The following is a 26,789-nucleotide window of genomic DNA, read 5'->3' on the forward strand; positions in this document are numbered from 1 at the left end:
GGCTCGGTTGGTAAGGCGTTGACCTGCGAACCGGAACTTGCTGGAGGTTGTGGGTTCGATTCCCACCGGGAGCCTTGGGTGTTTTGTGCGTAAAAAATTGTTATCGGTCAATTTTTCTCGACGGATGTGGAAAATGGGTAAATATCCTAATTTGAGATGAGCCCAATTAAACGCAAAAACAACGATCTCTCTATTACTCTGTGGCAATGTGCTATTTGGTTCGTTGTTTATCATTTAATCGACTTTGTATTGATCGGAACATTTTATTGCGCAGTATTTTATAAAAATAAAGAATTTAATCCCAACATTATTTTAGTGAAAGAACTTTATATTTACTTAATCTCATATCGACCTAAATTTCTAGGCTTTAGTTTTATAATAAACATAAACGACGATACATGCGGCGACAACTGCTAGAGTAGGCAGCACGATGGTAAAAATTTGTTTTTGCAATTCTTGAAACTCCTTTTTCCTTTGGCGTTTTTCTTTTGAAGATTCTTTGACTTTCCCCTTTAATTGTTTGGGCATTTTATCTAAAACAGATACATAGGGACATTAATTTACAGTGATATCGCTAGTACTAAAACATATTGATAAACCCACCTTGGGTCAGTTAACTCTGTTATAAGCAAAACTGTAAGGCCGTTTGTGTTAGCACTCACCAGTTATTATTTTAACTCCTATTCTACATTCATTAACACTATACAAAATGCACTATGAAAGTTGACTTACACGTGTCTGTTGCCAGAGTTTTATCGTTTTCCGTGAAATGTCTGATAACTGTAATTTGAAATATAGGTAGGTTTCGATATACAGTATATTTCGCGGTTTAATATAAAATGCAAGATTTGGATTAGGTTAGTATTACCACAGATCACAATTAATGTACCTATTGTATTTTCCAAAAAATTGATAAACGTATTATGTACGGAATGCTTTCGTGTTGAGTAGAAGGTGTTAGAAGAGAGCACAATTACTTCTCATGGTGCCGTATTGTTCAATTTGTGATTAACCAGAATAATGACCGGTTATGTGACGCATAGATCACCCTTAATTCAAATATTTGGTTTTAATTACATTATTGTTTAACTTCCTCACAAAAATGTAGAGTGGCCAATAAAAGACGATGGCCAACCTGACTTGTTATCGGCGACAGCTCTTCTAGTTTTCGTCCTTGGTTGGACGAGTATCATCCTTTGATAGGCGTCTTGTCGAACATTTACAACTAAAACGCAAATTGAAGAGAAGAAGAATATTCTTGGTAAAGATCAAAAATTCTTTTGTATGATTGTGATCGATATAATATTTGTCTTGATATAGTTTATGAATTTAAGTCCAATTGTGATTTCAATTTTAGTATCTTCTGGCCGTCCATTTTGGAAAATTTATGCTGGTTTTAACTTTTTATAGTTTTAGGACATGCTGTTGTGATTGGTAAAAATCGGTATTTATTAACTAAGCAGTTTGTGGGGTGATCGATAGATTTGACATTACTATTTACTTCATCTGGAGAAAAATATGGATAAAAAAAACATATTTGTTGAAGACAATAAGAATAAAGATCCTGTGATCCACAAGTAATTAAAATCATTGTTGTGCTCACTAATTTAGAGGAAATTATAGAAAATTATTCAATATTTGAAATTAATAATGGGGGGTGAGAAAATTACATCACCATTGTATTTTAGAACTGGCGCAAAATATCTTCTGAATAATGGGGATCCCTTAAAAGATGAGGTTAAAACAGAAAAAAGTATTTACCAGTGTAACAATTGTTCATTTCAAACAGGAGATGAAGGCGATATGGAAAGTCATATAATATCCCACAATACATCCTCAGATGGTCAAATGTTTTACTGCCAAGAGTGTGCTTTTAAGAGTCCTGTAGAAAGATACTTAAATACTCACATTACAATGAAGCACACTAAGCCTGAAGAAAAAGACATATATAGATGCGATGAATGTAGTTATCAGACATTACATAAAAATTCCTTGAAGAAACATGCTTTGGTTCATAAAACTTATGATGGAGCAAAACCTTTCAAATGTAACAAATGCTCATATCAAGGTATTAGAAATACACATCCATTAATATGTATTGACTATTAAATTCTCACCAAATTCTATACAATTTAATGTTATACAAAATAACACCTTCTTCACTAAACTTATTTGTCCTAAAATCCAAATTATGTTATTTGTTGAGAATATTCTAAACAACTTAAAATATATTTTATAGTACAAATAAACTTATCAACAATAATTTAACCCACAAACTCTTTTTGAATTTACTTGTAAACCAAATAGGAAGTTATAAAAAAAAAGATTGGTTTCAGGTAAACATGAAGAACATCTTATTCGCCACACAAAGAAGCATGAACGTATTAGAAAGGGAGAAGTGTTTAAATGCGATGTATGCGGGTTTCAGACTATTCACAAATATTCTTTTAAAAATCATTTAACTATACATAAAAGTCCAAGTGAAAAGAACATTTATAAGTGTGATGAATGTTCCTATGAATGCAGGTTAAAGCAACTACTAGTGAGGCATAAAAAGAATCATCTAAATGAAGTGTTTGGAAATTTTGCAATGGGTCATTTTTTGGATTCTGGTAAATATTGTTCTTTGGCTCACCTAGCAGAACCAATTTTACTCTGTGGACAAAGTGTTAAAGAATTATAAGAGTATGTGCAGTATTCCCAGTTGTGGAACAGATAGATACTTCCCAAAAATGTTTAGTTTTTGAGTCAATGGCATTTTGTGTTAGTTGTAGCCAGAAAAAATTACTTGATACTGCACTGCTCTGAAAAATTGTGTTGTTCATTTGTTTATAAATACATTAAATATGACATTTTAATGTTAAGAAGAATTCTTGTTCTTTCTTACATTTTAATGTTAAGAAGAATTCTTGTTCTTACTTTTTGTTGTAATAAGAACATGTAAAAAATGTAAAAGCATGGTTTCTACAGGGTCCCAAATTTATGAAGCGAACTAAAATAAAGTGAACATAAAAGTTTAACTGTTGGTTATTACTACTTGTTTTTCATATTGGATCTTAAGCAAGTATTCACAATTCTAGTAAATGGTTGATTAGAATGTGGACAAGTATATTCCCTTAACTATTTAAAGAAAAAGACCTCATTTGTATATGATATTTTTAGGTTATGGTGTTAAGTAAACTAGTATTTTTCACAATTATCCTAGTCCTAATTGTTCATAATGTTAGTTATTCTTGTTTCTATTTTTAGTGTTCAAAAATCAAACAACCCTATACAAGTGCGAAAATCCTAAGAGGGTGATTGCTTGTTTAAAATAAAGTGTTTTTATTATATAAACTTGGGTCAACAGGTCAAAAGCATTAGCAAGATATTGCCCCACAAATATCGCATGGCAAAAAAATAATGGTTTTATTTTTTGCCTTAAAAAAAGTATTACTATTATAAAAACAAACTTTCCGCATGTTTTTTTGTTTTTTCAAGAATAAGTAGAGGGAATTAGATTAGACTACTCCTATCATTCCTCTTAAATAAATTTAAGGATAAACTTATCCTGTGACATAAATTTTTTATTTTGTTTTATTTACGAACTTTTGTCTCCTTCAATTTTTTTCATAATACTTACCATTTCTAAATAAAATAAAATTTAAAGCAGTGCATAATGTGATAAAAAATTGTAGTGAGTTAATGATAAGAGTTTTGATTCAATATTTGTGAATTATGATAATGCAGAAATGACAGAGATGCATTTTGTGTAGGGTCGTTCTAATTTGTTGAAAGAGTAAATGCTTTTATTATGTCGATACAGCTACTAGGGATATAGAAGTCCTGTATATATAGGATATACAGGAACTTGTCAAGCAACTTAAAAAAAAAAAGAAAGGGTCCATTCAACATGCTCATACGCGAGATTTAAAATCTCGTTTTTAGTATGGCCGCGGACAGATCGTCAATAACTTTGAATGCGGCACTTTTACGACAATGTTTTTTCAAAAAATGTAAAAATCTCGTGAAAATGTAGCAGGGCCACTATATGGTCTAATCGTTATATGATCATATCGCAAGGCATTTTTAACACTTGCTATAAAATTTGTATTTTTGTTTTTTCTTAGGAGTCTTGATTATTTGTTGTGTTTTTATTTGCGTTACATTGTTAAAATATAATGTTTTTCAAGAAGGTAATTCATTCGTAGTTTGCGCATGAATAGATCAATTAGTTTCAGAAATGTTTATTAATAAATTATTTTAATTGTTTAACTGTTTGACAGCCTCTAACTAAATTATTTTTCTAAAATATTTTTTTTCGACATGCAATCTTTTAGATTTTATTTTTTTATTTGGAAACTAAGTTTTATAAAGAAAATTGCAGGATACAGAAAGTTTCTAATAAACCCGTTTTTCTTTAAATTAAGTTAAGAACGATAGAGGTAGTTTTTTTTAAGGTAGAAAAAAAATATTTTTCCTCTTTCCATCATATTTGTAGCGCGATATCTTCCTTGGCTTTTGTCCCTACAACAAACTACCGCTTATTTTAAACACAGAAACATCCCCTCAAGTGTTTCGCATTTATTTTGAAACATCCTGTATATGAAATTTCTGTATTTATTTTGGCGAGATTTTTGAATAAAACCTGTATAATTTTTGGAATACAATTTAAAATTGTCACCGAAAGGAATATTTTATTGCCTGATTGGATATAGCTAAACATTTCCTTACTTATTTTAGAAAATATAATCAAATGTGCTTGCGAGAAATTTTTTTATTGTTAAATTCCCATCAACACGTTTTTTAATGGCATTTTATTTAAATGCTTTCGAAATTTCTTTGGTCTTTAGTTTAAACCTCCACTGCGAAAGATATGTCTTAACTATTGGAACCAAAGAGGGATGAAAAATGATAGGCTATTGTCATATTTGTCACAGATTTTCGCGTTGCGTAGTACTCAATGTGACCTAGCAATACCCTTAAATTGAAAAATTGCCCCAGTAATCTCATTTAGAAATCGGGATAAATTAGTGAAATGAATTTTGTCTAACAACTAAGAACAGTCGACTGGCGCTCTACCTCGATTAAGTGTTTAACCATAACAAAAATAGCAACCAATATTTTGCTATCGCTTTTTAATAATATTCCGTGAGAATTTTCGCGAGTCAGCATGTTGCGCGACTCCTACCCTTGATAATTGAACGGCTATGATAGGTATGTTACCCAGAGGATAAACGTTACAACAAAGTACACAGTTATCATGATTCAATTTGCTAATCAAAATAGCCCTAATATGTCCTACCATACCGAAATAATCTGTAAACTTTATTATTTTTATATAAATTATATAAATGGGAGAATGGGGTGTTCTTGCTGTTGCTTTATTTACTGATATAATTACATAAATATTATATGCAAAAAATAAAATTACAGTAACACCTGTACACCAAAACTAACCAACTCTCATGAAACGACCACTTGTATATAACGCTTTTGCATTCCCCAACTTAAATACCAGCGCTGGCTTTAATTTTTGTGTTTTCTACAGATGTCCCACTTAAATTATTTAAGCGACTACCTTTCCGAAATGACCAATATTTGATTCCCTATTGAGGAATTCTAAATTCGGAAATTTTAAATGTTTAAGTCCTTCCTAACATCTCGATAGTATTATCCAACAAGTTGAATACACGCCAATTTATCGATCATTCCCAATTTCATATCTAAAGCATAGAATCGGCAAACAGACTGTGACCAAAGTGCCAGAAATGAGCATACCTTAATTTTCTAATGATGAGGAGTCAATCAAAAGTCAGAATCAGCAATCTGAATCGAAGGGCGCTTTGTATGACGTCAGATATAGACATGTAGTTTTAAAATGGAATTTTTTCTTTTGGCACCAGTATTGACATAAAAGGAATCCATGCTCCGTCAATTCCGATATATATTCGATATCATCATCAACAATTTCAAATAACGCACATACGAAATGTTGCTCACATTTTCTAGATAAAAATAAAATCAAAACAGAGTCTTTTGCTGTCCTACATTATATTCTTTGAATTTTGAGGAAAGTTATGACCTTCCAAAATTTCGAAAGTAACCAACCAAATTAAAACTTTTTTACACCATTATAAATTGTGAATTTTGCATAATTATGGGAAAGTTATTTTCAAATTCCTCTTTGACCTCAACCAAATTAAAATTTCCTGGTACCATAAGAATGTCAAGTTTGAGCAATTATGCGCAACCGATTAGGAATTTTGCGCACCTTCCTGGGGCCAGTAATGACCTTCTGAAATTTCAAAATTTCCTTCCGACCTCATCCAAATTAAAAAAAGTTTACAGCAATAGAATTTCCTAATTTTGCGCAATTGAACAATGTTATCTTATTCCGAAAAAACAAATGTTTAATTTAAGTTATATTATTATTATCATAGTTCCTCCAAACAAACATTTTTGTTATACCATTTAAAATTAGTGTTAGCAAATTGTTAAACCAAGAAGGAAGGCGAGACCTCTTCTAAATGCGCAAATGCAAACATGTCTAATTAATGATGTCTCCAAATAGTACTGAAGTGCGAGAAAATATACCATTTATCTTTATGTTATTATCTGGACAACCTGTTAATTTTTTTTGTGGAACCTAAAATTTTTGGTTAGTCTTGGTTTGGTACATGAACTAGAATGTGCATGAAATGCGTTACCAATAATTACGTTATATTCCAATACAATGATAGAGATACAAAAGAAATTCTGTCCGGCACAAAAAATCGTAAAATTTTTGGAAGGTCATAATTTTCTGGCAAAATTTTATATATTGGTTTCGCAAAATTGTGCAAAATTTAGAGATTCTAAAGGTACAAGAATGGTTTTATTTGGTTGGTGCCTGGGGAGAGGGCAACTGGAACTTTAAAGTCTTATGTTAGTTTTAATCATATATCTATTACGATAAAAATTTGCGTGCGTGCCTCTATATTTCACCCTATATTCTAACCTACACTTTGCGCCATTTTGTTTCTAAATACTGTTTTCCATTCAATTAAGTCGTCTCAGTAAAAATTTACCAGATTTAGGCATATTTGGAGACGACACTGTCGTAAAAATGGCGCATCCAAAGTTATTGACGATCTGTTTGTTGAATGAACCTTCTCCAGTTTTTTTCAAAGTTGCTTCACAAGTTCCTGTATATCGGCATAGGCAGAACGCCCGTACATAAAATACATGTCTGTCATTTCTGCATTAGTGTAATTCACAATTATTGAATTAAAACTCTTATTATTGAACAGCTAAATGATTAGATAATACATTTTTGATTAAGTTAATCGTATTTTATATTTAAACTAACTGAGCAATCCTAAATAAATCAGTAGGAAACGCCTTAAGAGGTGACAGTAGTCCACTAACAATTTTTTTTTCTCGTTATGAACTGCTTTAGATTTTATTTTATTTGGAAACTGTAAGTCTTATGAAAAAAATTGATGGAGACTAAAGTTTTCAAATAAAACATAAAACAAAAAAAAGTTTTTGAAGAATTATAGGGGTAGTCAATTGATTCCCTCCGCTTATTACTTAAAAAACAAAAAAAAAATCATGCGGAAAGTTTGGTTTTTATAATAGTAATACTTTTTTTTAATATAATAATAAAATCAACAATTTTCCGCGTAGCGCAAGATCTCACTAATGGTGTTGACCTTTTGACCCATGGTTTATATAATAAAAATCCTTTATTGTAAACAAACAATCACCCCCTTAAGTTTTTCGCATTTGTATAGGTTGTTTGATTCTTGAAAACTAAAAATACAAACAAGAATAACTAACATTATGAACAATTGGGACTAGGATTATTGAAGGGAAAATACAATTTACATAACACCATAACCTAAAACTATTATATACTAATGAGCTCTTTTCCTTTGAATAGTTAAGGGAATATACTTGTGCACATTATAATAAACCATTTAATACTGATTTTTTAACTCTTCAACTTCATTATTATTTTTTTTAATTTCATCTGGTTCGGCCAAAAAAAACAGTGTTGTGTCTCAGGCGGCATTGCTATTTTCGTAGAGAAATAAACTGCACTTTAAAGGAGATCTAGGCATATTTTAAGAAAGGATAACCAAAACCAACCAAAACGCCCCATAACAATACATTGGTTAAAAACGATATTTTACATCTGACGCATGTGCATCTTGAATGAACTTCTCTAATTTTTTTTTATAGTTGGTACATAAGTTCCCGTATTATCAGTATTAGGCAGGGTCTCTATTAGGGATGTTCTGATACCATTAAAGTATCGATACCTACTCATTTCGATAGAACTCAAATTTTTTTCGATACTACTCAAATAAATACTCCTAAAGTATCATACTTTTAGCACTTTATTATTTTTTTTATTTATTTTGAGATAACTAACAATGAACGTTGAAGGACAATAACTAAAACGAAATTAAGAAGGAAAAGAATAAAGGTTTGCGTCACGTTAAGCACGTACTTTAAACAAAAAACTCCATGATAACATTGGAATAATAAGCCCATGATTACAATAAATAAAATTATTCGTAAGCAATCTCTTGTATGTTTGACAATTTATGTTGGTTGACAATGAAAAAAAATGAAGGGCGGACGTCTTTCTCGCTTTTGGCTCGGGCTCGGTCGAGTGAAGTCGGACGAGTTCGGCTTGGCTGGTGCGTCACCATAGATCAGATAGAGATTATGTTCGTCTGATGCGTTGGGTTTTTTTTTAATGGTGAGGCTGATTCGAGTTGATAATAAGTACTTTTGTTTCGATATCGAGTAAGTATCGCAAGATTGATTCAATGCTATAAATACTTGATATCGAATCAAAAGTATCGAGTACCTACTCGTATTTACTAGTATCAGAATATCCCTAGTCTCTATACCTTTAGTAGCTGTATGGTGTACTACAAACCTAAAGGCCCCCACAGACGCTCAGTTTTTTAATACAGGCCGCCTGTGCAAACCTAGTTTGTGCAGGCATATCGGTGCGTTTGTGTGAACGTCCGGCCGACTGCGCAGGCCGTTGGCCTGGCCTGAGCAAAATCAGACCGTGCTTGAATTTAGCCTGCGCAAACTTGGAAAACTGAGTGTGTATGGACTCGTTCAGTTTTAAGGTTTATTTAGAATCGAAAAATAGTAAGCAACAAAATGACGAATGTTAACAAACAGTTTTTAAGCGAATTTATTGAGGTATACGAAAGCTTACCATGTTTATGGAAAGTAAAGAGTAAAGAATACAGTGACAGAAATAAAAAGTCCGCAGCCTATGATGTGTTGGTCGAAAAACTCAAAGAAGTTGATACGGGAGCAAATAGGGAAGCCGTGGTTAAAAAATAAATAATTTAAGGAGTTCATTTAGGAAAGAATTAAAAAAAGTATTGAAAAGCAAAGTAAGTGGGGCCGGTACAGAAGATATTTATACTCCAAACCTGTGGTATTATGAATTTCTGATCTTTTCAAGTGATCAAGAGACACCACATGCCTCAACGAGTAACCTAGACGATGAAGAACATGGAATAAACATAATAGGATATTATTGAAACACTAATACGGTCAGTCAAAAAAGTCCAATCTTTGGTCCATTTGCTTCTTTGAACCAACCGTTGCTTTTTTTGCTTTTCCTTTATTGCACAGGCAAGCACAATGCAATATAATGCCGTGTCTCGAGAAGCCATTTTCTTTTACTAAGTATAGAAAAACCGTGCCAAAACTAGTGAGTGTGAATTTACCCAGTTAGCTGTATAGAAAGAACTGTGCTATAAAAGTGCGTGTGTGTGGGAATGGGCAATGGTACAGTTAAACTGCACAAATTGGCCTGCACAGTTGGCCTGTGCTAAAAAACTGAGCGTCTGTGGTGGCTTTAAAGGACAAGTGGACCTGGAAATGCCGATTGTGCACTAGGGAGCAGAGCATCAGTAAAGATTCTCTTTTCACCAGGAGCTATCTCAATTTAAGACAGATGCTTGCTATTATATACTTGTTGAAGTATGGATTATCTCCAAAACATTATAGGTTAGAACCCAATAGCACTCATACTGTTGATTTGGCCTCCTTTTGCGGCGAAATTTTTAAAGTTAATATCGAATTAAATATTGAATGATGGCAGATCAATAGTGGTAGAAATAGATGAATCCAAATTTTTCCTTCGTAAGTATCCTCCAGACCAGATGTTCTCTAGTGGAAGTACGGGACTGAGCAAACATTATCAGCCCAAAAAATAAGGTTGGTTTTTGGGATACATTCCTAAGTTTGTTTTGTTTGCTTAACTGACTAATCGTTGAACCTCTTACGCCAAATCAGCAATTTCATTGATTTAGGTGATAAAGCAATACACACATAGAATTGAAAATATGTGGATGAGTGTGTGGGGAACTAGACATGAAGCTGCCAACAACATATTTTCGTTAAATTCCTAAATTCTTTGTTAGGGCAAAAATATGTCACTAACATCCTTAAAAATTTTATTTTATTTTTGGCCCTTTATGGTCCGTTGGTTAGTGGTGCATGGAAGGGGAGTATCATCTGCTCACTGAGTGCCCTGCTTTGACATGGGCAAGATTGGGAGTTTTCGGAATGGCCCTGATCGATCCGGACTCAGTGCACGGTATTGGGCTAAAGGAGTTGCTAACCTTCTATAGGAGGGGCGGCATTCTGGACGCCCTCTAGAGCGGTCTGGGAGCACAACGGGTCCATCTGGTAGCATAAGTGCTTAGACGCCCATCTTTAATACCAATACCAATTCTTTTTATGTATTAAATATTTTTTTTGCTAAGTTTGAAATGAATCACCATGATGGGATTCAAAATAAAAGTTCCATTTTTAATTTTTTTCAAAAAATGATCAGAAGGCTTTATAAGGCCCCCATATGATAACTGTTGTACCCAAGAGGGAATGCTGTAATGATGATCTGCGGTAATTTTATAAGTATAATCTCCTAAATTGGGGATATCTGTTTTGTGTTTTTTAGCTAGGAAACCTGCAATGTACTCCAAAGCATCTTCAGTAGTTTCCTTAGCACCCTGAATAAAATCAGATTGATCCTTAGATCCACTTGAGGAAACTGATGAAAATGATGAGTTGCTTTGGGACTCATTATGTAAATTGTAAACCGGCGTGTCTTTAATGTCAACTTGTGCAGTTTCCAAAACTTTGGTACAAATAATGTAAACGTTTAAAACTAGCTCTTCTGTATTTACTTTAGAACCTAAAATACCAGAATTTTTTCATTTATCATTTTCAGTACCTACATTTTCGAGAACTTGCTTTTTTATCAATAGAGTTGTTATTGCACCCATACATGGCACATCTCGTTCCAGGCATACCTAACTATTTTTTTATTTATCCCACTGAAAAAGGTAAAAGAAATGTATTTCTTACCTTTACCTATATTATTATATGTAATATTTTGAGCTTACCTCCTAATTAATAACACCGCTAATAAGCAGCACGAACACAAAACACTTTAAGTATTTGTTTAAGGTTAAAAATACTGTTTTTCTCAGTTCTCGCCACTCAAGCACATACAATTTTAAAGTATTTGTTAAAGCTTAAAAACACTATTTTGTCCAAGTTTTTTTTTACAGAAATACAATTAACACAAACATAAGCGCACTACTCGCTAGTTTAAATTATTTTAATTGTTCAAAGAACGCAAAATAATACGGTTTAATACGCCTTCAAATCCATTTTCAAAATACACAAAAACCGTTAGAGGACTTCGTATACGTCACAAGCGACCACGTGCGATCGATAATTTTGGCGAACATGTCTTATGGGATTGGGCAATCCTATTAGGTTTACGATACTTGGTTGAGTTACACTTTAATATATTTTCAGTTGTTATTTTTACTGAAAGGTAGGTAATGATTTAGTTAAAACTAATGGTAAACATGTGCTTTACCCGATGTTGGGTAAAGCAATACCTTGGCAATAAAAATTAAAATCCAATTATTTATAGATGTGTGACATTGATGTATCAGTTGAAGGCCATTTTGTTGATTTAATTGATGATGCATGGAGGGCAGATAAACTTCCAGAAGATGATATTGATGTTCCTTTGTATGAGTTAGCAGATCCCGAAGCCGATTCTGGGGAAGTTCATCTGACTTTGAAAGAACAAGAACAAAAGTGGACAGATATTATGTTACCCATTCTAAGTGAACATCAATAAATATGGAGTTACCTGATATAGGTCAACAATGTACCTATGAACTTTGTAATCAGTTAGATTTTCTTCCTTTACAGTGTGATTGTGGTGAAATATTTTGTTCAGAGCATTTCCACTATCACATTTCAAATTGTGTAACTGAAAAAATAACCAATGATATGCCCAAAAAGTGTGAGAATCTGTATTTATGTTCGGAATTGAATTGCAAAGTTAAAACTGTTATTCCATTACTATGTACTAAATGTATGAAACACTTTTGTATAGAACACAGACATTTAACAGTGTGTAAAGAAAAAAGTGTTGTGGAAGTAGCACAGGAAAAAGAAAAATTTTCGATTCCAGTTAGGCAATTCAATGATGCCAAATCTGCTGTAGATGCTCAGGTAACTTTTAAATAGAATTATAAGACATTTTCTAGCAAAGCATTTTAAACTTTTTCCTATAGCAGAATGTATTTTTGTGACTTAATAAATAATAAAGTTTCAAATTTACATATAGCTTCTAAATGAAGGGGGTAAATTTAAAAAATCAAAGGAAATCTCACTTTCATGTGGCTTACAAAGACCCTGCAAATAAATATTTTGATATTCACATTAAGACTTTTGTGAGTGACAGTGCAATAAGTAGATTATTTTTTGTAGATTGAGAGGAGTCTTTGCACAGCTAAACAAAATCACAAGAAACAAGAAACGGCCATGAAGATTCAATTGATGAGAATGAAAAATAAAGCAACAGGTCAAAAATCAATTCCTTTGCCAGATAGAGTGTATTTTGGGATTGAATATGTAGATGTCATCCAAAAATATAAAGCAGTTTTTGTTTCAATTAAGTGGTCTGTAGGAAAAGTTATTGATGCAGTTGCTGAAGAATGCACACTTCCAAATAATAACCACAAAAGTACCTCCAAAAAGCTGAGGTTGTATAAAAAAATGGACCAATCAAATGTGTGTAATAATTTGGCAGTTAGTGTTGAGAAGTTACTTTCTGACAATATTTTAATTAATGGAGAAGATCTAATTATTAGTTATGTAGATAATTGAGTTTATGAATTTCTGTTCAGTTTATATTAGTGTATATAAAAAATAGCCAAACTTTCCTTTTTTCGGTTTAGTTTTTTAACCCACAAGCATTTTTTAAAAAATTAAATAATGTATTTCTGCAGATATTGTAATATTTTATAAGTAAAGTTGTTGAAACATACTGAACCAAAAGTCATATTCAGAAGTGCATGATTTTCAGTCTTGTTTACAGATTTTATTATTTTTACGTTGTACTAAAATATTTGTTATCTTACGATCTAATTCTAAAACAATAAAAACATTTTCACATTGATTTTTTATAGGTATATGATTTGTACCCACTCATTTTATGTAATATTTCAAAATGTCCGAAAAGGTCATACATTTAGTGACGTGTGACCATCACGCCTGGTTAGAACTAAACTGACAAACGTCAAGATAGTGTTTAAAATCTATCGAAAACATCCGCATGTCCCCAAATTCGTCCATGGGTCTCAAAACTGCGACTAAAGTACCAGAATACTCCCAAGTTGGTTGCGATTGTTTAACGAAGCTGCACTATCAGGGCATAATCGGATATTTTAGAAGATAGAATAGAATGGAACTGTGGTTTTTAGAAAAATGGTGGATCAGTTTTATAGTTAACCAAAGTTTAAGTTTCGTTCATTCCATGTTTGTTTTTCAGGTATATTAAAAGAAATACGCTGTATTTAATTGTTAAGTGGTTAGAAAATTATCTTCTTAATCTAATTACGTGCGGATATTTTATATACAAGCCTGTACTGTTTATAAAGTCTTAACTTAATGCTGGCCAACACTAGCCAACACAGACAACGGCGGGATTGCTTTTATTTCAAATGAGAGAGGACCAATGGAAATCGCTATAAACAAAAAGTTCGAATGCGATTTGCCCGTTCCGCCGACGTCCAAGGGTATTCCAATCAAGGTTCATGACATTCAGAGTGCGCTTAGTGACTCTTTGAAACAAATTTAAATTATTCTGTTTGCCAAAAGGACTCATTTTATATAATATGGTATATGCGCCTAGAGGAAAATTCGAAGTAAGTAAACATATCGCAATAATGTCACTCATCGACCATATTGCAAGTTTGTTTTTGTGATATTATTGATGTTCCATGTTCCATTGTTTGAGTGAAAACAGCTGATTGTGTGGACGCCCGCTTTAAAAACAGGTAAAAGCAATCGTGCATTGTTTAGACGAAAAGTTTAATGTTCTTTTCAAAAATATTTTGATATGAACTGCAAGTTCCTGTGTTCTGGTTATTGGTACCTATATTAAATGATGAATGTGTCTACGTTAAATTAATAAGTAATTTGCGTCGCACGTTTTTTTGGCAGATTATTGTGGATGTTTGGAACGAGAGGTTATTGACATCAAAAGGTAAAACCATTTATTTTATTAAGTATATTTAGCTATCATAACAAATCAGCTTTGTAAAGCTTGTAGCTCTGTCATGTTGAAAGTGGAAATTCCGTTTGTGCTTTGTGCTGTTGTACGAATTTAGTTTGGTTTTGATCAGGATTGATTCCAAATTGAACGAATCAAGTTCAATTTAGTTCTGGTTTGGATAATGCCAGTGTCTCAGAGACTGTCAAACAGTCTGGTAAATGATGAATAAAAATTTATCCAATTACATTACAGAGTGGAATTTGTGGGGAGATTAAATGTTATTTACAGATTATAATTGTTTATTTCTTGTTGAACTTCAATTGTAAAGACAAAAAATAAAATAGAATAATAAGATGATTCAAATCATTTCAAAGCATTTACAGTTACTGCAACAATACTTTCAATTTAAAATCTACTAGATTCATCATTAGAAATATTCCCTTAGAATAGTGAAGCTGGAAGATCGGCATTTGCAGAGGCATTAACAATTTTAAATTTCAGGAAATTGGGGAGTGTTAGATAAATATTTTGTTATAATACTCAGCTGACTGGAGGAACCTTTTAAAAAATAAGTTGTCTATTAATCCCAAGCAAGGTCTGCTTGGAATGGGCCGATCAAAGTAATACTATAACTAAATATTATTCACGTAAAGATTTTAACAATAATATTGTCTTTACATGTGACTATTTTTAAATATATGTTGTTTGTTCATTTTTAGAATAATATAAATAAACTAAAAGAAGTCACTGTTTGCGTCTAAAATTTTTTCTATGAATACCAATATAAATGTTATTTTAAAATATTTGTAGGATCTTCAACACTGAAGCACTTTTTAAAGAAAAACCTATGTCAATTTAAATTGTAATATTGTAATAATTGTAAATATGTAGTGCCTTAATTAATTATGGGGATTATTTTATAATAATATTTTAGCATTTGTTGATATAGTATAACTATATCTTTTGTCTTAGTCTGAGGGAAGCAGTAAAGGCGAAGGAATAAATCACATAAATGGTAGTGGTGGGGTCGACGCTCTAACTCATGTAACGTGTCCATGGTGGCGTAGCAGTACTCATCATCCCATACATCAACACAAACTTGGGTCATATCACAGTCCAGAAATGACCTTAGAAGTTGGAAAACATCCGGTATGTAGGAGGCTTATAGTGCTCTACCGCCACATTTTCCTTTGCCTATGTGTGTTCTTTGACTGTGATATTTCAACAAACTTTTTTGGTGATTAATGTTAGTGACTGGATTTTTTCATAAATAATATACAATATAAAGAAGTAAAGTATTATATGCCACATTTTCTCTGTATCTCAATTTTTTGTGCCATGCCATCCAAAAGAGTAGCGAAATCCATATATTTCCGTCATTGATGGTAAGCAAGGTATCCCTCAAAAGTGTGGAAAATTGTACAATGTACTGTGTTCCGTGAACTGAAGATGTCACGGAATAGTTTCCGTTTTGTTAGCATACACGCATACACTACACCATTTCTATTTCAAACTTTTTGTTAATTTCAATTTTAGATTACCAGAGTATTTAGTGACGATGAAGCGCTAATCAATAAGAAATTGCCCAAGGAGTTACTGCTTAGGATATTTTCATATTTAGATGTAGTAGCATTATGTCGTTGTGCTCAGGTATCCAAAGCATGGAATGTATTAGCTCTCGATGGTTCAAATTGGCAAAGGATAGACCTATTTGATTTTCAAAAGGATGTCGAGGTATTTAAAAAGGCGCTTAATCAGCTAAACATATTGTGAAGAATTCAATTAAAAAAAAATGCACCACACTTGGAGAAATATTAATTTACTACGAGTAGGTTTTGGTTAATAAGTAGTAAGAAAGTAGACTTAATTAACTAACTTAAAACTGTCTTAAATCGGGTGTAACAACATTATTGTACATTCTGGGTTTGATAATGTAAGTACCATAGGAATTAGAATTTGTGTAACCTTAAAAAACATTAACCAAACTCTCTGCGCTAGGACTAAATAAATTCAATTTATCGTTATTTAATTGTAAGTTAAGTGGCGAGGTTTTCAAATTGTTGAAACTGTAAAACCACTTTTCCCTTAAATTTTTTAAGGAAATAAACTGGTTTAACTTGACTTACCTTATATGCATAATATTTAGATCTCATTTGTTTACTCCTTTTTAGGGTCCAATAATAGAAAATATTTCCAGAAGATGTGGTGGATTTCTTAGAAAATTATCATTAAGAGGATGTCAGTCTATAGCAGATGGCTCAATGAAAACTTTAGCTCAACTTTGTCCTAATGTAGAAGATTTAAATTTAAACGGATGCAAAAAGGTAGTTTGTTTACAGATTTGGTTTTGGCTTGGATATATAAATATCCAATCAATTAATTTAAATATTAATTTCTAGAACTTTATATTTTCATGGTGTTTATCAAATTAATTCTCGATTAAGGGATGAAAGTTTTGTTGACTAATAAGAAAAAGTACCTTGTTTACATTCGCTGGTTTCTTTAATAGGCAGCACAATTTAAAAATTTTGCTATACATATTTTTATTTTGTTCCAAAATTTTAAAGGACACCTCATTTTTAAATAACTTGTCTTATTTAATTAAATTTGTGTATGTTATAATGCTCATTTAAAGAAACGGACAATTTAATGGAACATTTTCCAGGCTTTCCTTTTCCTGATCTATTTTACATATGTTAGGTATTCCATAATATGCTGATGGTTTCATTATATACAATAGGAATTTATTAATGTTGTTTCTTAAAATTTTTATGGTTACATAATATACAGACTAGCAAAAAACAATGCCTTCAAATTTTAGGGGGTGTTTTTCTGATCAAGGTCTTTTTGGTTGAAAGTGAGGTTTGAAATAATAGAGTAGAAATTTGTCAACATTTTTAACTACAAACAAATCAAAGAAATACTCATCTTTGATGTGTAAGGTTTTGATTACAACTTGACCTGATCATAGGAATGTTGTACCAATACATTTCCTCAAATCAAGTTTTATTACTGATAATGTCAGACTCAGATTTTAGGTGTGCAAAACAGATTATTGCTTCTTTATTGTTCTTTTTATAAGTTTTGTATAGTTAGGTTTATGTTTAAATAAAAATATTGTAAGGCATAATAATGTATATAGTATATAATGTATAGGGTATGTAACGTTAAACTTATAGGAAGATATAGAAAGATCTAAACAATGGCTATAAATTTTCTGGTTACCTGTAGCAAGCAACGAAATTAAATTGGTCATTTTTTACTACAGAACCTTTAAATGACAGTAAAAAATAGAAATTTTCTCTCATTTGGCCGACCCTAGCGGCACAATTTTACCGACAAAATGAAAATCTTGATTTGTAATAGAAATGTATTGTTTCAAAATGTTTAGATCACTGATTCAACATCCAATTCCATATCAAGGCATTGTTCTAAACTACAGAAAATGAACTTGGATAGTTGTTCAGCAATTACTGATCATTCATTAAAAGCTTTAAGTGATGGCTGTCCAAATTTATCACACATAAATGTTAGTTGGTGTAGCAATATTACCGAAAATGGCGTTGAAGCATTAGCAAGAGGTAATGTAAACATATTAATCAATGAAAATATATATACTAAATACATTTACCTAACAAAAATGCATTTCTTTTAGGATGTCCAAAATTAAAAAGTTTTATTTCCAAAGGCTGCAAACAAATAACTTCGAAAGCTGTCGTCTGCTTGGCAAGATACTGCACTCAATTGGAAATAGTGAATTTACTAGAGTGCAGTGTAAGTCATGATATAATAAAGTGTATGTTTGCTGATCTAAATTTCAAATTTGAAAATTGCATATTTGGCAAGAAATGAGATTCTATATTTTTCAGAACATTCGAGATGAAGCGGTTCAAGCTTTAGCTGAGAAGTGTTCCAAACTGCATTACTTGTGTGTATCAAAGTGCTCGGGTCTTACTGACGCATCACTGATTGCGCTGGCGCAACAGTGTACTATGTTATCGACTTTAGAGGTTGCAGGATGCTCACAATTCACTGATGCTGGTTTTCAGGCACTAGCAAGGGTATAGCAATTTAATATTATATAATTTTTACTACTTGAAATTACCTTGAGATTATTGCGAGAAGAAATGTTTTTTATTTCAAAATAAGCTTTTAAAAATAAAATAACATGCTATTGTTCTATGAAATTTATTTATGAATTTATTGTCGATCATATGTTGTAGTCTTACAATTATTAATAATCTACAATTTTTTGGATAATATTAGTTTAATTAAGAGCAACACTATTTTTGTGTCATAGCATTTGAGTGATTTTTTTAATTGAAGTGTTTCTCTAGAGTTGTCGTTACTTGGAAAAAATGGACTTAGATGAGTGTGTGCTTATCACTGATTCTACTCTGATTCACTTAGCAATGGGCTGCCCTAGGATTGAATATTTGGTAAGTAGATGGAGCTTTTATATTACTTGATTTGAGAGGATCACCACCTTAAAAAATTGCAAAAAAGAAGATGAAACCAATAAAAAAAAATGTTAATTTATAATACGATAAAATATTGTTAATTATTAAAAAAATAACAATATTTTAGACAGAAAAAAAGTTGGTAACATATTACCAACAAAATATTTTTGAGGAAAGTGAAATTATTTGATCAATTTTATAAGTCTGGTCAGAAAACAAGTAACCCAATTTAAAACTGATCACAATATCTACCTAAAAGACACTGCACTGAATATTTTATCAAGACTCCCACCTCTTCACATTTTAATCCTGCCACACACTACATAGATAATACATAAGTTTCTTCCAAATTTTTATATTCACTTGTTTTAATTCTTTATTTTTCATATTTTAAATTTCGTTAATAAAACATTTGTTTCTCAATGCAACAAGTATTGTCAATTTTTCATTGACATTTCATGGTCACATTAAACAGAAAACTACCTTTATGTCGAATACCACACAATTTCAAAATATTTCATTATAAACATTGACCAAGAAGACTTTACTAATTTTGTCTAAGACGCTAAAATTATGATTTTGCAAAAAATATGTACATCGCAGTACTTATTACTCTACAGGCAAATACGAGGATGCTGGCAAATTGCAGCCAAAATTTGAGCTTTTCAATTATTGAAATAACTCAGCAATAATAATTTAAATTGGGGTCTATTTCAGCCTGGGGATTTTTTTAAAAAAGACACTTCCACAGGGTATTGTAATATTATTTTTTTACACCCTTCTGTAAAACCCAATTGTACGCCGATCTAGTGTGCGGGAAGCGTCAATTTATGACGGATCCGAGACACCTCGGACATCTCCGGGATATTACCGCACGGGTTTGGAGGCAATCGGATGTTTTCAGAGATTTTACCGCACGGCTTGAATTTTGACTTTCTCAATTCTTATGGTCATGTAAGTGAATGTATTCGTGTTGTTTTGCAAAAATGTACCCAAAAACTAGCAGTCGTAGAAAAAGTATAGTATGGAACACGTTCGGTAAACTTTTTAAGTCACTCGTTTATTAAACACTCGCTCCGCTCGTGCTAAATAAACTGGATCTGGATTTATTTATTTATTTAGATACACTGTTCAACAGGATAAATCCAACTACAGAACAGGAACATAAGTGAAAAATTAAAAAAAAATGCAAAAGGACAGCAAAATGCTAATACAACGTAAAATAAAACAAAAATAATTATATGCCATTCCTTAAAAAACATGTTTTAACGTCGCGCACAGAGGAACTAAATATATCAATCTGGAAACTTGCCGAGTTGCACAGATCGCACATTCTGTGTAAAGGAGAAAATTTTAAAATATTCGTACGCGGCGTAGAAAGATAAAACCTTGGAGACACCAATGTTCAATTTTTATAAGAGGCCTGGATCAACAACCTGATAATGAATAATTTTGTGCAAGAATATCGCCGAGTGACAATCGCGGCGAGAAGTTAATTTGTGTACGTTATGCGTATTACGAAGCGAAGTATTGCTTATATCAATTGGCGGATACTTATTATCATGCCTGAAGCACAAGAGTTTCAAGAATTTTCGTTGTACAGATTCCAGCTTCCTTGAATGAATTTGGTAAAATGGACTCCATATAATATGACCGTATTGTAATTTAGATCTAACAAATGCGTAGTCTTTAAAGTTTCTAAATCTGTTAAGTCTCGATAGTTCCGTGCTATAAACCCTTATATTTTATTCGCTATAAACCCTTATATTTTATTCGCAGCAGAGTCAATATGTGGAATGAAAGAAAGTTTATGGCGAAAAGTGACACCTAGATCAACAAGAGTAACTGGACACTGAAGTACGATGTCATTAGGTAATCATATCGGATATTACTCTTAAGTGAATATGTCACGACATTACATTTGATGGGATTTAACAAGTTGTTATGGACACACCACTTTTCAATACGCTTTACATTCAACGATAGGTTTTGGCAGTGCTGAATTTTGAAGAACAACTTTAGATCGTCAGCTATAACAAGCAATTAACATCAACCCTTCCGACAATGTCATTAATAAAAATATTAAATAGAAGTATTGCTGACTTGATGAACACCAGATGTTACGACATATTCTACAGGCTTGAGTCCACCAAATATAACAAACTGGCGTGAATCTTTTAGATGAAAACAAATGGATTGATTGTAATTGATTAGATGTAATGATAATGATGATGTTTGTTAAACGCCTTCGAAAAATCGGTATAGACAACATCAGTTTGAGATCTCAAGTCTAGATTTTCAGCTATAACTTGGGTGATATTTGCCAGATTAGTGATGGTAGACAGCCTTTTCATAAAACCATGTTGCTTTGATGTTATACTGTTTTTTAAATGATTGTATAATCTATTTTACAGGAGAGTTTCAAAAACCTTAGAAAAATTGCAAAGTAATGAAATGGGGCAAAAATGTCATGGGGGTCAGATGTCAGGCACAGTGCAAGATTTAAGGCACGTATTCAGTAGAATTGTAAATGGTGGAGCAAGGACACTCGCACAGTCCCTTAAAACAAATGCCGGAATGCAATCAGGTCCCTACGTCATCTTATTTTTTGTCTGCTTAAGAGTCGCTAGTACTTCACATTATCGCTATTACTAAATGTAAAATTTGAAGAAGAGTTAATTTTGGCCCTTTATAGCTTAAATTCATTGAGAGCATAAAGATCGTTCTTAATCGTGAACAATTTTAAATGTTTAGATTTTACACGGATTTGCTTGATCAAATCCTGCGTGAACCATGCGGGATACTTTCGCTTATGGGGCGTATTAAGTTTAGGAACATATTGATTGAACATGTTGTAAAGTTTACCGTAAAAGTATGTGCAGGCGTCATTGCTTTGTGAAAAGATTCAAGAAAGGTTCAGTCTAAGCAATACGATCATACATTAGATGGAAATTGGCTTTCCGGAAATTATATTCATTACAATGTAATGTCGGAAAATTACGTTTTAAACTGTAACTGAAGTTCAGCCTACAAAAAACATTCAACGCGGGATGATGCCTGTCCTTAGACACTCAACAATCAGTGGACTTCTCAACCATACAGATGTTATTATAAAAAACAAGATCAAGCATATTACCATAATCATTAAAAAAGGAATTATACTGAGTTAAGTTGAAAACGAGCAGGAAGTCTGCTGAAATATTTGCATTTCTCAGGTTATTCTGAAGCGATACAGCATATAAGGTCATGTTAAAATCACTATCAAAAGTGTTATTATTATACAAAAATTCGAAGTTGCTAAGTGATTCAAATAGAAGGGTATATAATTCACTAGTTGTTGAGGGTGGGACGTAGACATTACGGACATACGAAGAACCTAGATCCGTGACAATTTTAACCACTATAATATTGACAGAGATGAGGGAGGGTGGAAAATAATCGTCGATGTTAATACGTGTCGATAAAAACTTGTCACCCACTGCAACAAGAACTCCCCCTCCCCTAGAAGGGAAAGTTCAATCTAAAATCTGACAATCATTCGACGAAGCGGCATTGAAAACATCGACAGTTTTAGACCGCAAGTCTCTAGTATTCTGATTATAAATGGATATGCTTTTGTCAGTACGTTTATTATTTTCATGAACTTTAGTGCTCATACCAAGGGAAGACCGAGATGAAACTGATGGTTGCTATAACTTTTTAACAATTTAAACAGCACCCTTATATGCGGAACATTTGTCTTTTTCTCATACAGCATGATCTAACGATATATCAGAATTGTGACCACCAGGAAGTTTCAAACAATTAGAGCATTTTTTGATTTGAGATATGCAAGATTTACAGCTAAGTGGCTTTTTATATGTCTTGGAGGAATGACGAAATTCATTGCAGTTATAACGAGAGATATAAATTGCATCAAACACCGTGCAGCTGTCATAACCTATGAAAAACTTTTAACGCCCTATCGTAACAATTCCTGCCTATTTGAATAATTGATTAAAAAACTTTGGCGTTTTTCTTATTTGAAAATACTTTCACAATTTTACACTCGTTACAGTCAGAAAATACATCAGAATTACAGTTAATAATTAAATCCCGCGAGACGACTTCTGAGCATTTTTCGGACATTCCAACTGCACGTAGTCGATTGCAAACCCCAGCAACTTCTTTGACAGCATATGATGCAGACATCTCCTCAGTCAGCCTTCTAACCTTCTCATTATCTTCCTTGAACTTGCAGCCCCCCAGTATACCGCCATCCCGGACAGGTTTTACCTTTGCCAACTGAATATTGTTTTCTGTTAGACTGATATTCTGCTATAGTTCAGACTTAGTTTGTTTTAAATCTTGTTCTCCATTTTTGGGTTGTATAATAACTGCCGGAAATGTATTATTTTTAACTACTTCATTGTATGGAGTGCTTACTGGATTAGTTGTGACTCCCTTAGTTAATTTGGCAACATCCGATCTCAGACCTGACAGTTGGCTATTGAATAAAGAAAGAGCATCGTCAATTTTGGATTGTACCAAAGCACTGATTTCCGAGTTATTAATTGAAATGCAATTTTTGGCACATTCGTCGCATCTCCACAAAAGGCCAGTTAAGTACATTCTGTATATCAATTGTTTTTGATACACAGATAACGTGAGATGGTTTTTTGCAGTACTCGCAAAAAATTGCTGGCCGAGCTCAGCTTACCGGCCTTAAACGGACGTGTTAACCATTAATCATTAGACCCCGAAAACAGAAACTTACAGTGGAAAATCAAGTGGCCCAAACTGGAGCAGACACTATAACACACATGGCTGTTGATAAATGAGACTTTCTGACGTTTTTGTGAAGCTCTGAAGAATTAGAAATGCCTGATAAAACTGATAAAAAAATTAAAAAGCTCAAGTTGTCGCTACTTTTCGATAGAAGCGGCAACACTGTGATACTGCTTAAAAACTTGAACACCTATGGGATCAATATTTTCAGCAAATTCCTATATGCCGTTTTCCAGAAATCAATCATGAGACATCCTTAATATTATTTATAGAGAGCTTATATAAGCTTAAAAATATACGAGTTTCGTCATTACAAAGTAATTTGATTTTGTAAAACTTGAAATGAAATGAATGAATGAAATACGATGGTGATTTAATTTTCAAAATACCCGTTTTGTGTGTCGGCCGTGACAAATTGAACATAGGAATTATTTATTCATCGTTTGCGAAAAACAGTACATATGACTTTTGCAGTTAGCCTTTTAAATTCTACCTACTGATTTGTTTTTGAGAATATTTTTAATGTTCTTTAAAAATATTGTTTTAGACTTTGTCACACTGTGAACTAATCACTGACGAAGGCATTCGGCACTTATCATTGTCGCCGTGCGCTGCCGAAAATCTTACCGTTTTGGAACTGGACAATTGTCCCCTAGTCACAGATGCTTCTTTGGAACATCTGACATCCTGTCACAACTTACAACGAGTAGAACTTTATGATTGCCAGCTTATTACAAGGGTTGGAATTAGAAGACTTAGGGTAAGCCACCATTTTTCGCTGTACATTGTTGTCAGTACTAACACACTATTGTGTTTGGCAAATATTACAAAGTTTTACTATAAAAAAAAAATCAACAAGTTGTTTGTTCTACACGAATAATAATTATTTGCGCAGTGACGGTTGACAAAGTTAAAGTTAAAATCCAAATGTGGGTTTTGTTGCAACAGCCAATATTGGGAGTGATGGTTAAAAGTATTAAATTAAAAAAGACCATTACACGTTACGTTCTGTTTCATGATGGCGTGGAGTCGAGTGGTGGGATGTTCGATAATGTTGGGTGTTGAAACCGGGTTTACTTTGTTTCTTTTTTACAGAATCATTTACCGAACATCAAAGTACACGCGTATTTTGCTCCAGTTACTCCGCCTCCCACAGCTGGTGCGTCTCGACAACGATATTGTCGCTGTTGTGTGATACTGTGAATATGAGACTCTGCCGTCGAACCCTTCGTGAAATACCACTCCCGTTTAAGGTTAAAAATGTGTTCAAAGAAAATGTTATTTATTCTCATGCTGTATATTGATTTCTGAGTAATAACATTGGGAAAATTATATTTTAGGGTTGTTATAACACCTCATCGCCAAAACACGTTTTTATTTCAAATACTATTTTTAAAGCGTATTGGATGTAGGAAACATGTTAGCGGTAGGATTTCGATATTTGTAATAGAGAAATTGAAGCCGGGTGAACTATTTTACATCTAAATAAACTTGACTTATAAGAATTGGGTCTGTTGTGACTCTCTGGTGTGCCGCAGCAGATGGAAACACACTCAGTAGGTCTTTATATCGGCTATTAGCTATTTTCTCCTCTTGACAGAATCGCATTCCATGTATTTTTCTACTCCCATTGGGCTTAGATGTCTTTTAAGTCGGCAGATATCTATCAGTAGACCTATTACTATTTTTACGGCCTCTGTGGCATGTCGCTCCACTATTTTTGGGATTCTCTTTCCATCCACTTTTTGAATGGCTGATTTTGTAATTGGTTTAGTGACCCCTCGAAAGGGTTCTGATCAAATCATGCGCCTTGAGCGTTCGTCGACGCTCTCAGTGCAATCTTAGATCAAACATGGTATAGGAATAGTAAATGTGTAAACAAATGTTACTTTACCATATAGCTACTATACATATAGAGGCCCTGCCTATGCTAATAGTACAGGAAATCGCGAAGCAACTATGTAACAAAATTTTGAGGTTTGTTCAATATGGGCATGCCCGAGATTTGAAATTTCATTTTATGTCGAAATCCCATTAAATTTTCAGGCACAAAAGGAATTAAGGTGTAGAAAGTGTTGCTAAAAAATTAGCGACATGTGCAGAGTTAATATTATGCAGAATTACAGCACACGAAGCGGCGTCCTTCTGCGAGTATTTTAGCGTTTTGGTTCTTTAAGCGCTATAGACACGATACCAACTAATTTTTCTCGAATTTGCGCCCGTAAATCAGCGCAAATTGTTTGTTTTTATAAACTCATTAGTTTAACCTCCATTGAAAATGTAAATAAAGTTGAATTCACGAAATGTGACTCTAGAAGGGTAAATATAACTTTGAGGTACTAGATATCGCCTTCCAAATATATAATTGTGAAAAGTACCAATGGACAATTTCGTTAAAAAACTGTAGGTATTGGAAAATTTAACCAAGAAAATTAAAAACTAGTATGAAACAAGTCAATAAACAATGAGCCCTAAAGGTAACAGAATTAACATTACCAAATCTTAAAAAGTGTAGTTTATTGTCTCAAAATTTAAAAAACATTTTGCTAGCAAAAATTGCATGGCGACTACCGCAAAAAATTTTCCGTTAAAAATATTTAATAGCAATTGTTAAATGCTAAAAATACAGGTAGAAATTGCATTGTGTCTACCGGGCTTTAGATACTAGTATCAATTCACACAATAATTTAGCTATGTTTTATTGCAATTTGTATTCAAATGTAAATAACCAAAAATTACTTTTACAGAAATGCTCGGAATTTTTTGAAAGTGTAATCTGACATGAAACATTCTAAAAGGAAGGTGTCCTATTAAGAAATATTTTTTTCCAGATGCACACTCGCTGCTGGTTTTGTAGACAAGATTGTGGTTTATCCCACAACTACGACTTATGTTTAATTGTAATAGCATTTTATATAGTGTTTTATGAACTCGTTTTGGTTAGTATAAATAAATACATG

General features: G+C 32.7%; 4 protein-coding genes across 19 annotated transcripts; 3 read left to right on the forward strand and 1 right to left on the reverse strand.

Annotated features, from left to right (window-relative positions):
• Positions 1 to 26,789, forward strand: LOC132704566 (F-box/LRR-repeat protein 20). Of its 10 annotated transcripts, XR_009619294.1 has the most exons (11): positions 13,626 to 13,876; positions 15,575 to 15,751; positions 16,139 to 16,336; positions 16,774 to 16,926; positions 17,994 to 18,183; positions 18,258 to 18,376; positions 18,472 to 18,663; positions 18,940 to 19,041; positions 24,377 to 24,589; positions 24,925 to 25,082; positions 26,661 to 26,789. XR_009619294.1 is itself a non-coding variant. In XM_060674713.1 (10 exons), exons 2-10 carry the CDS (start codon positions 15,725 to 15,727, stop codon positions 25,030 to 25,032), a joined length of 1,302 nt encoding a protein of 433 aa, XP_060530696.1. In that variant the 5' UTR covers positions 1 to 137; positions 15,575 to 15,724; the 3' UTR covers positions 25,033 to 25,334. The 10 variants fall into 10 exon arrangements, 9 of the variants coding, with proteins under 9 accessions (XP_060530696.1, XP_060530671.1, XP_060530646.1 ...); XM_060674713.1 differs by lacking the exons at positions 13,626 to 13,876; positions 26,661 to 26,789 and adding an exon at positions 1 to 137 and having other exon boundaries at positions 24,925 to 25,334; XM_060674688.1 differs by lacking the exons at positions 13,626 to 13,876; positions 26,661 to 26,789 and adding an exon at positions 9,879 to 10,017 and having other exon boundaries at positions 24,925 to 25,334.
• On the reverse strand, positions 244 to 936 carry LOC132704646 (single-pass membrane and coiled-coil domain-containing protein 4). 3 transcript variants are annotated; one of them, XM_060674804.1, is made up of 3 exons: positions 890 to 936; positions 733 to 780; positions 244 to 533 (listed from the first exon to the last, which is right to left on the reverse strand). In XM_060674804.1, exon 3 carries the CDS (start codon positions 526 to 528, stop codon positions 361 to 363), a length of 168 nt encoding a protein of 55 aa, XP_060530787.1. In that variant the 5' UTR covers positions 529 to 533; positions 733 to 780; positions 890 to 936; the 3' UTR covers positions 244 to 360. The 3 variants fall into 3 exon arrangements, with proteins under 3 accessions (XP_060530787.1, XP_060530768.1, XP_060530777.1); XM_060674785.1 differs by having other exon boundaries at positions 604 to 780; positions 890 to 904; XM_060674794.1 differs by lacking the exon at positions 890 to 936 and having other exon boundaries at positions 663 to 880.
• On the forward strand, positions 9,903 to 12,191 carry LOC132704619 (anaphase-promoting complex subunit 13). 5 transcript variants are annotated; one of them, XM_060674773.1, is made up of 3 exons: positions 9,903 to 10,017; positions 11,589 to 11,860; positions 11,963 to 12,191. In XM_060674773.1, the coding sequence occupies exon 3, from the start codon at positions 11,963 to 11,965 to the stop codon at positions 12,173 to 12,175; it is 213 nt and encodes a 70-aa protein (XP_060530756.1). In that variant the 5' UTR covers positions 9,903 to 10,017; positions 11,589 to 11,860; the 3' UTR covers positions 12,176 to 12,191. The 5 variants fall into 5 exon arrangements, with proteins under 5 accessions (XP_060530756.1, XP_060530722.1, XP_060530740.1 ...); XM_060674757.1 differs by lacking the exon at positions 9,903 to 10,017 and adding an exon at positions 10,030 to 10,152 and having other exon boundaries at positions 10,973 to 11,860; XM_060674747.1 differs by lacking the exon at positions 9,903 to 10,017 and adding an exon at positions 10,141 to 10,917 and having other exon boundaries at positions 10,973 to 11,860.
• LOC132704612 (AN1-type zinc finger protein 1-like) lies at positions 12,046 to 13,504 on the forward strand. The gene is made up of 2 exons (XM_060674726.1): positions 12,046 to 12,555; positions 12,814 to 13,504. The coding sequence occupies exons 1-2, from the start codon at positions 12,178 to 12,180 to the stop codon at positions 13,210 to 13,212; spliced, it is 777 nt and encodes a 258-aa protein (XP_060530709.1). The 5' UTR covers positions 12,046 to 12,177; the 3' UTR covers positions 13,213 to 13,504.

This window comes from Cylas formicarius, unplaced genomic scaffold, assembly GCF_029955315.1.
Source record: "Cylas formicarius isolate icCylForm1 unplaced genomic scaffold, icCylForm1.1 PGA_scaffold_10__41_contigs__length_53128322, whole genome shotgun sequence".
Classification (NCBI taxonomy): Eukaryota; Metazoa; Arthropoda; class Insecta; order Coleoptera; family Brentidae; genus Cylas; species Cylas formicarius.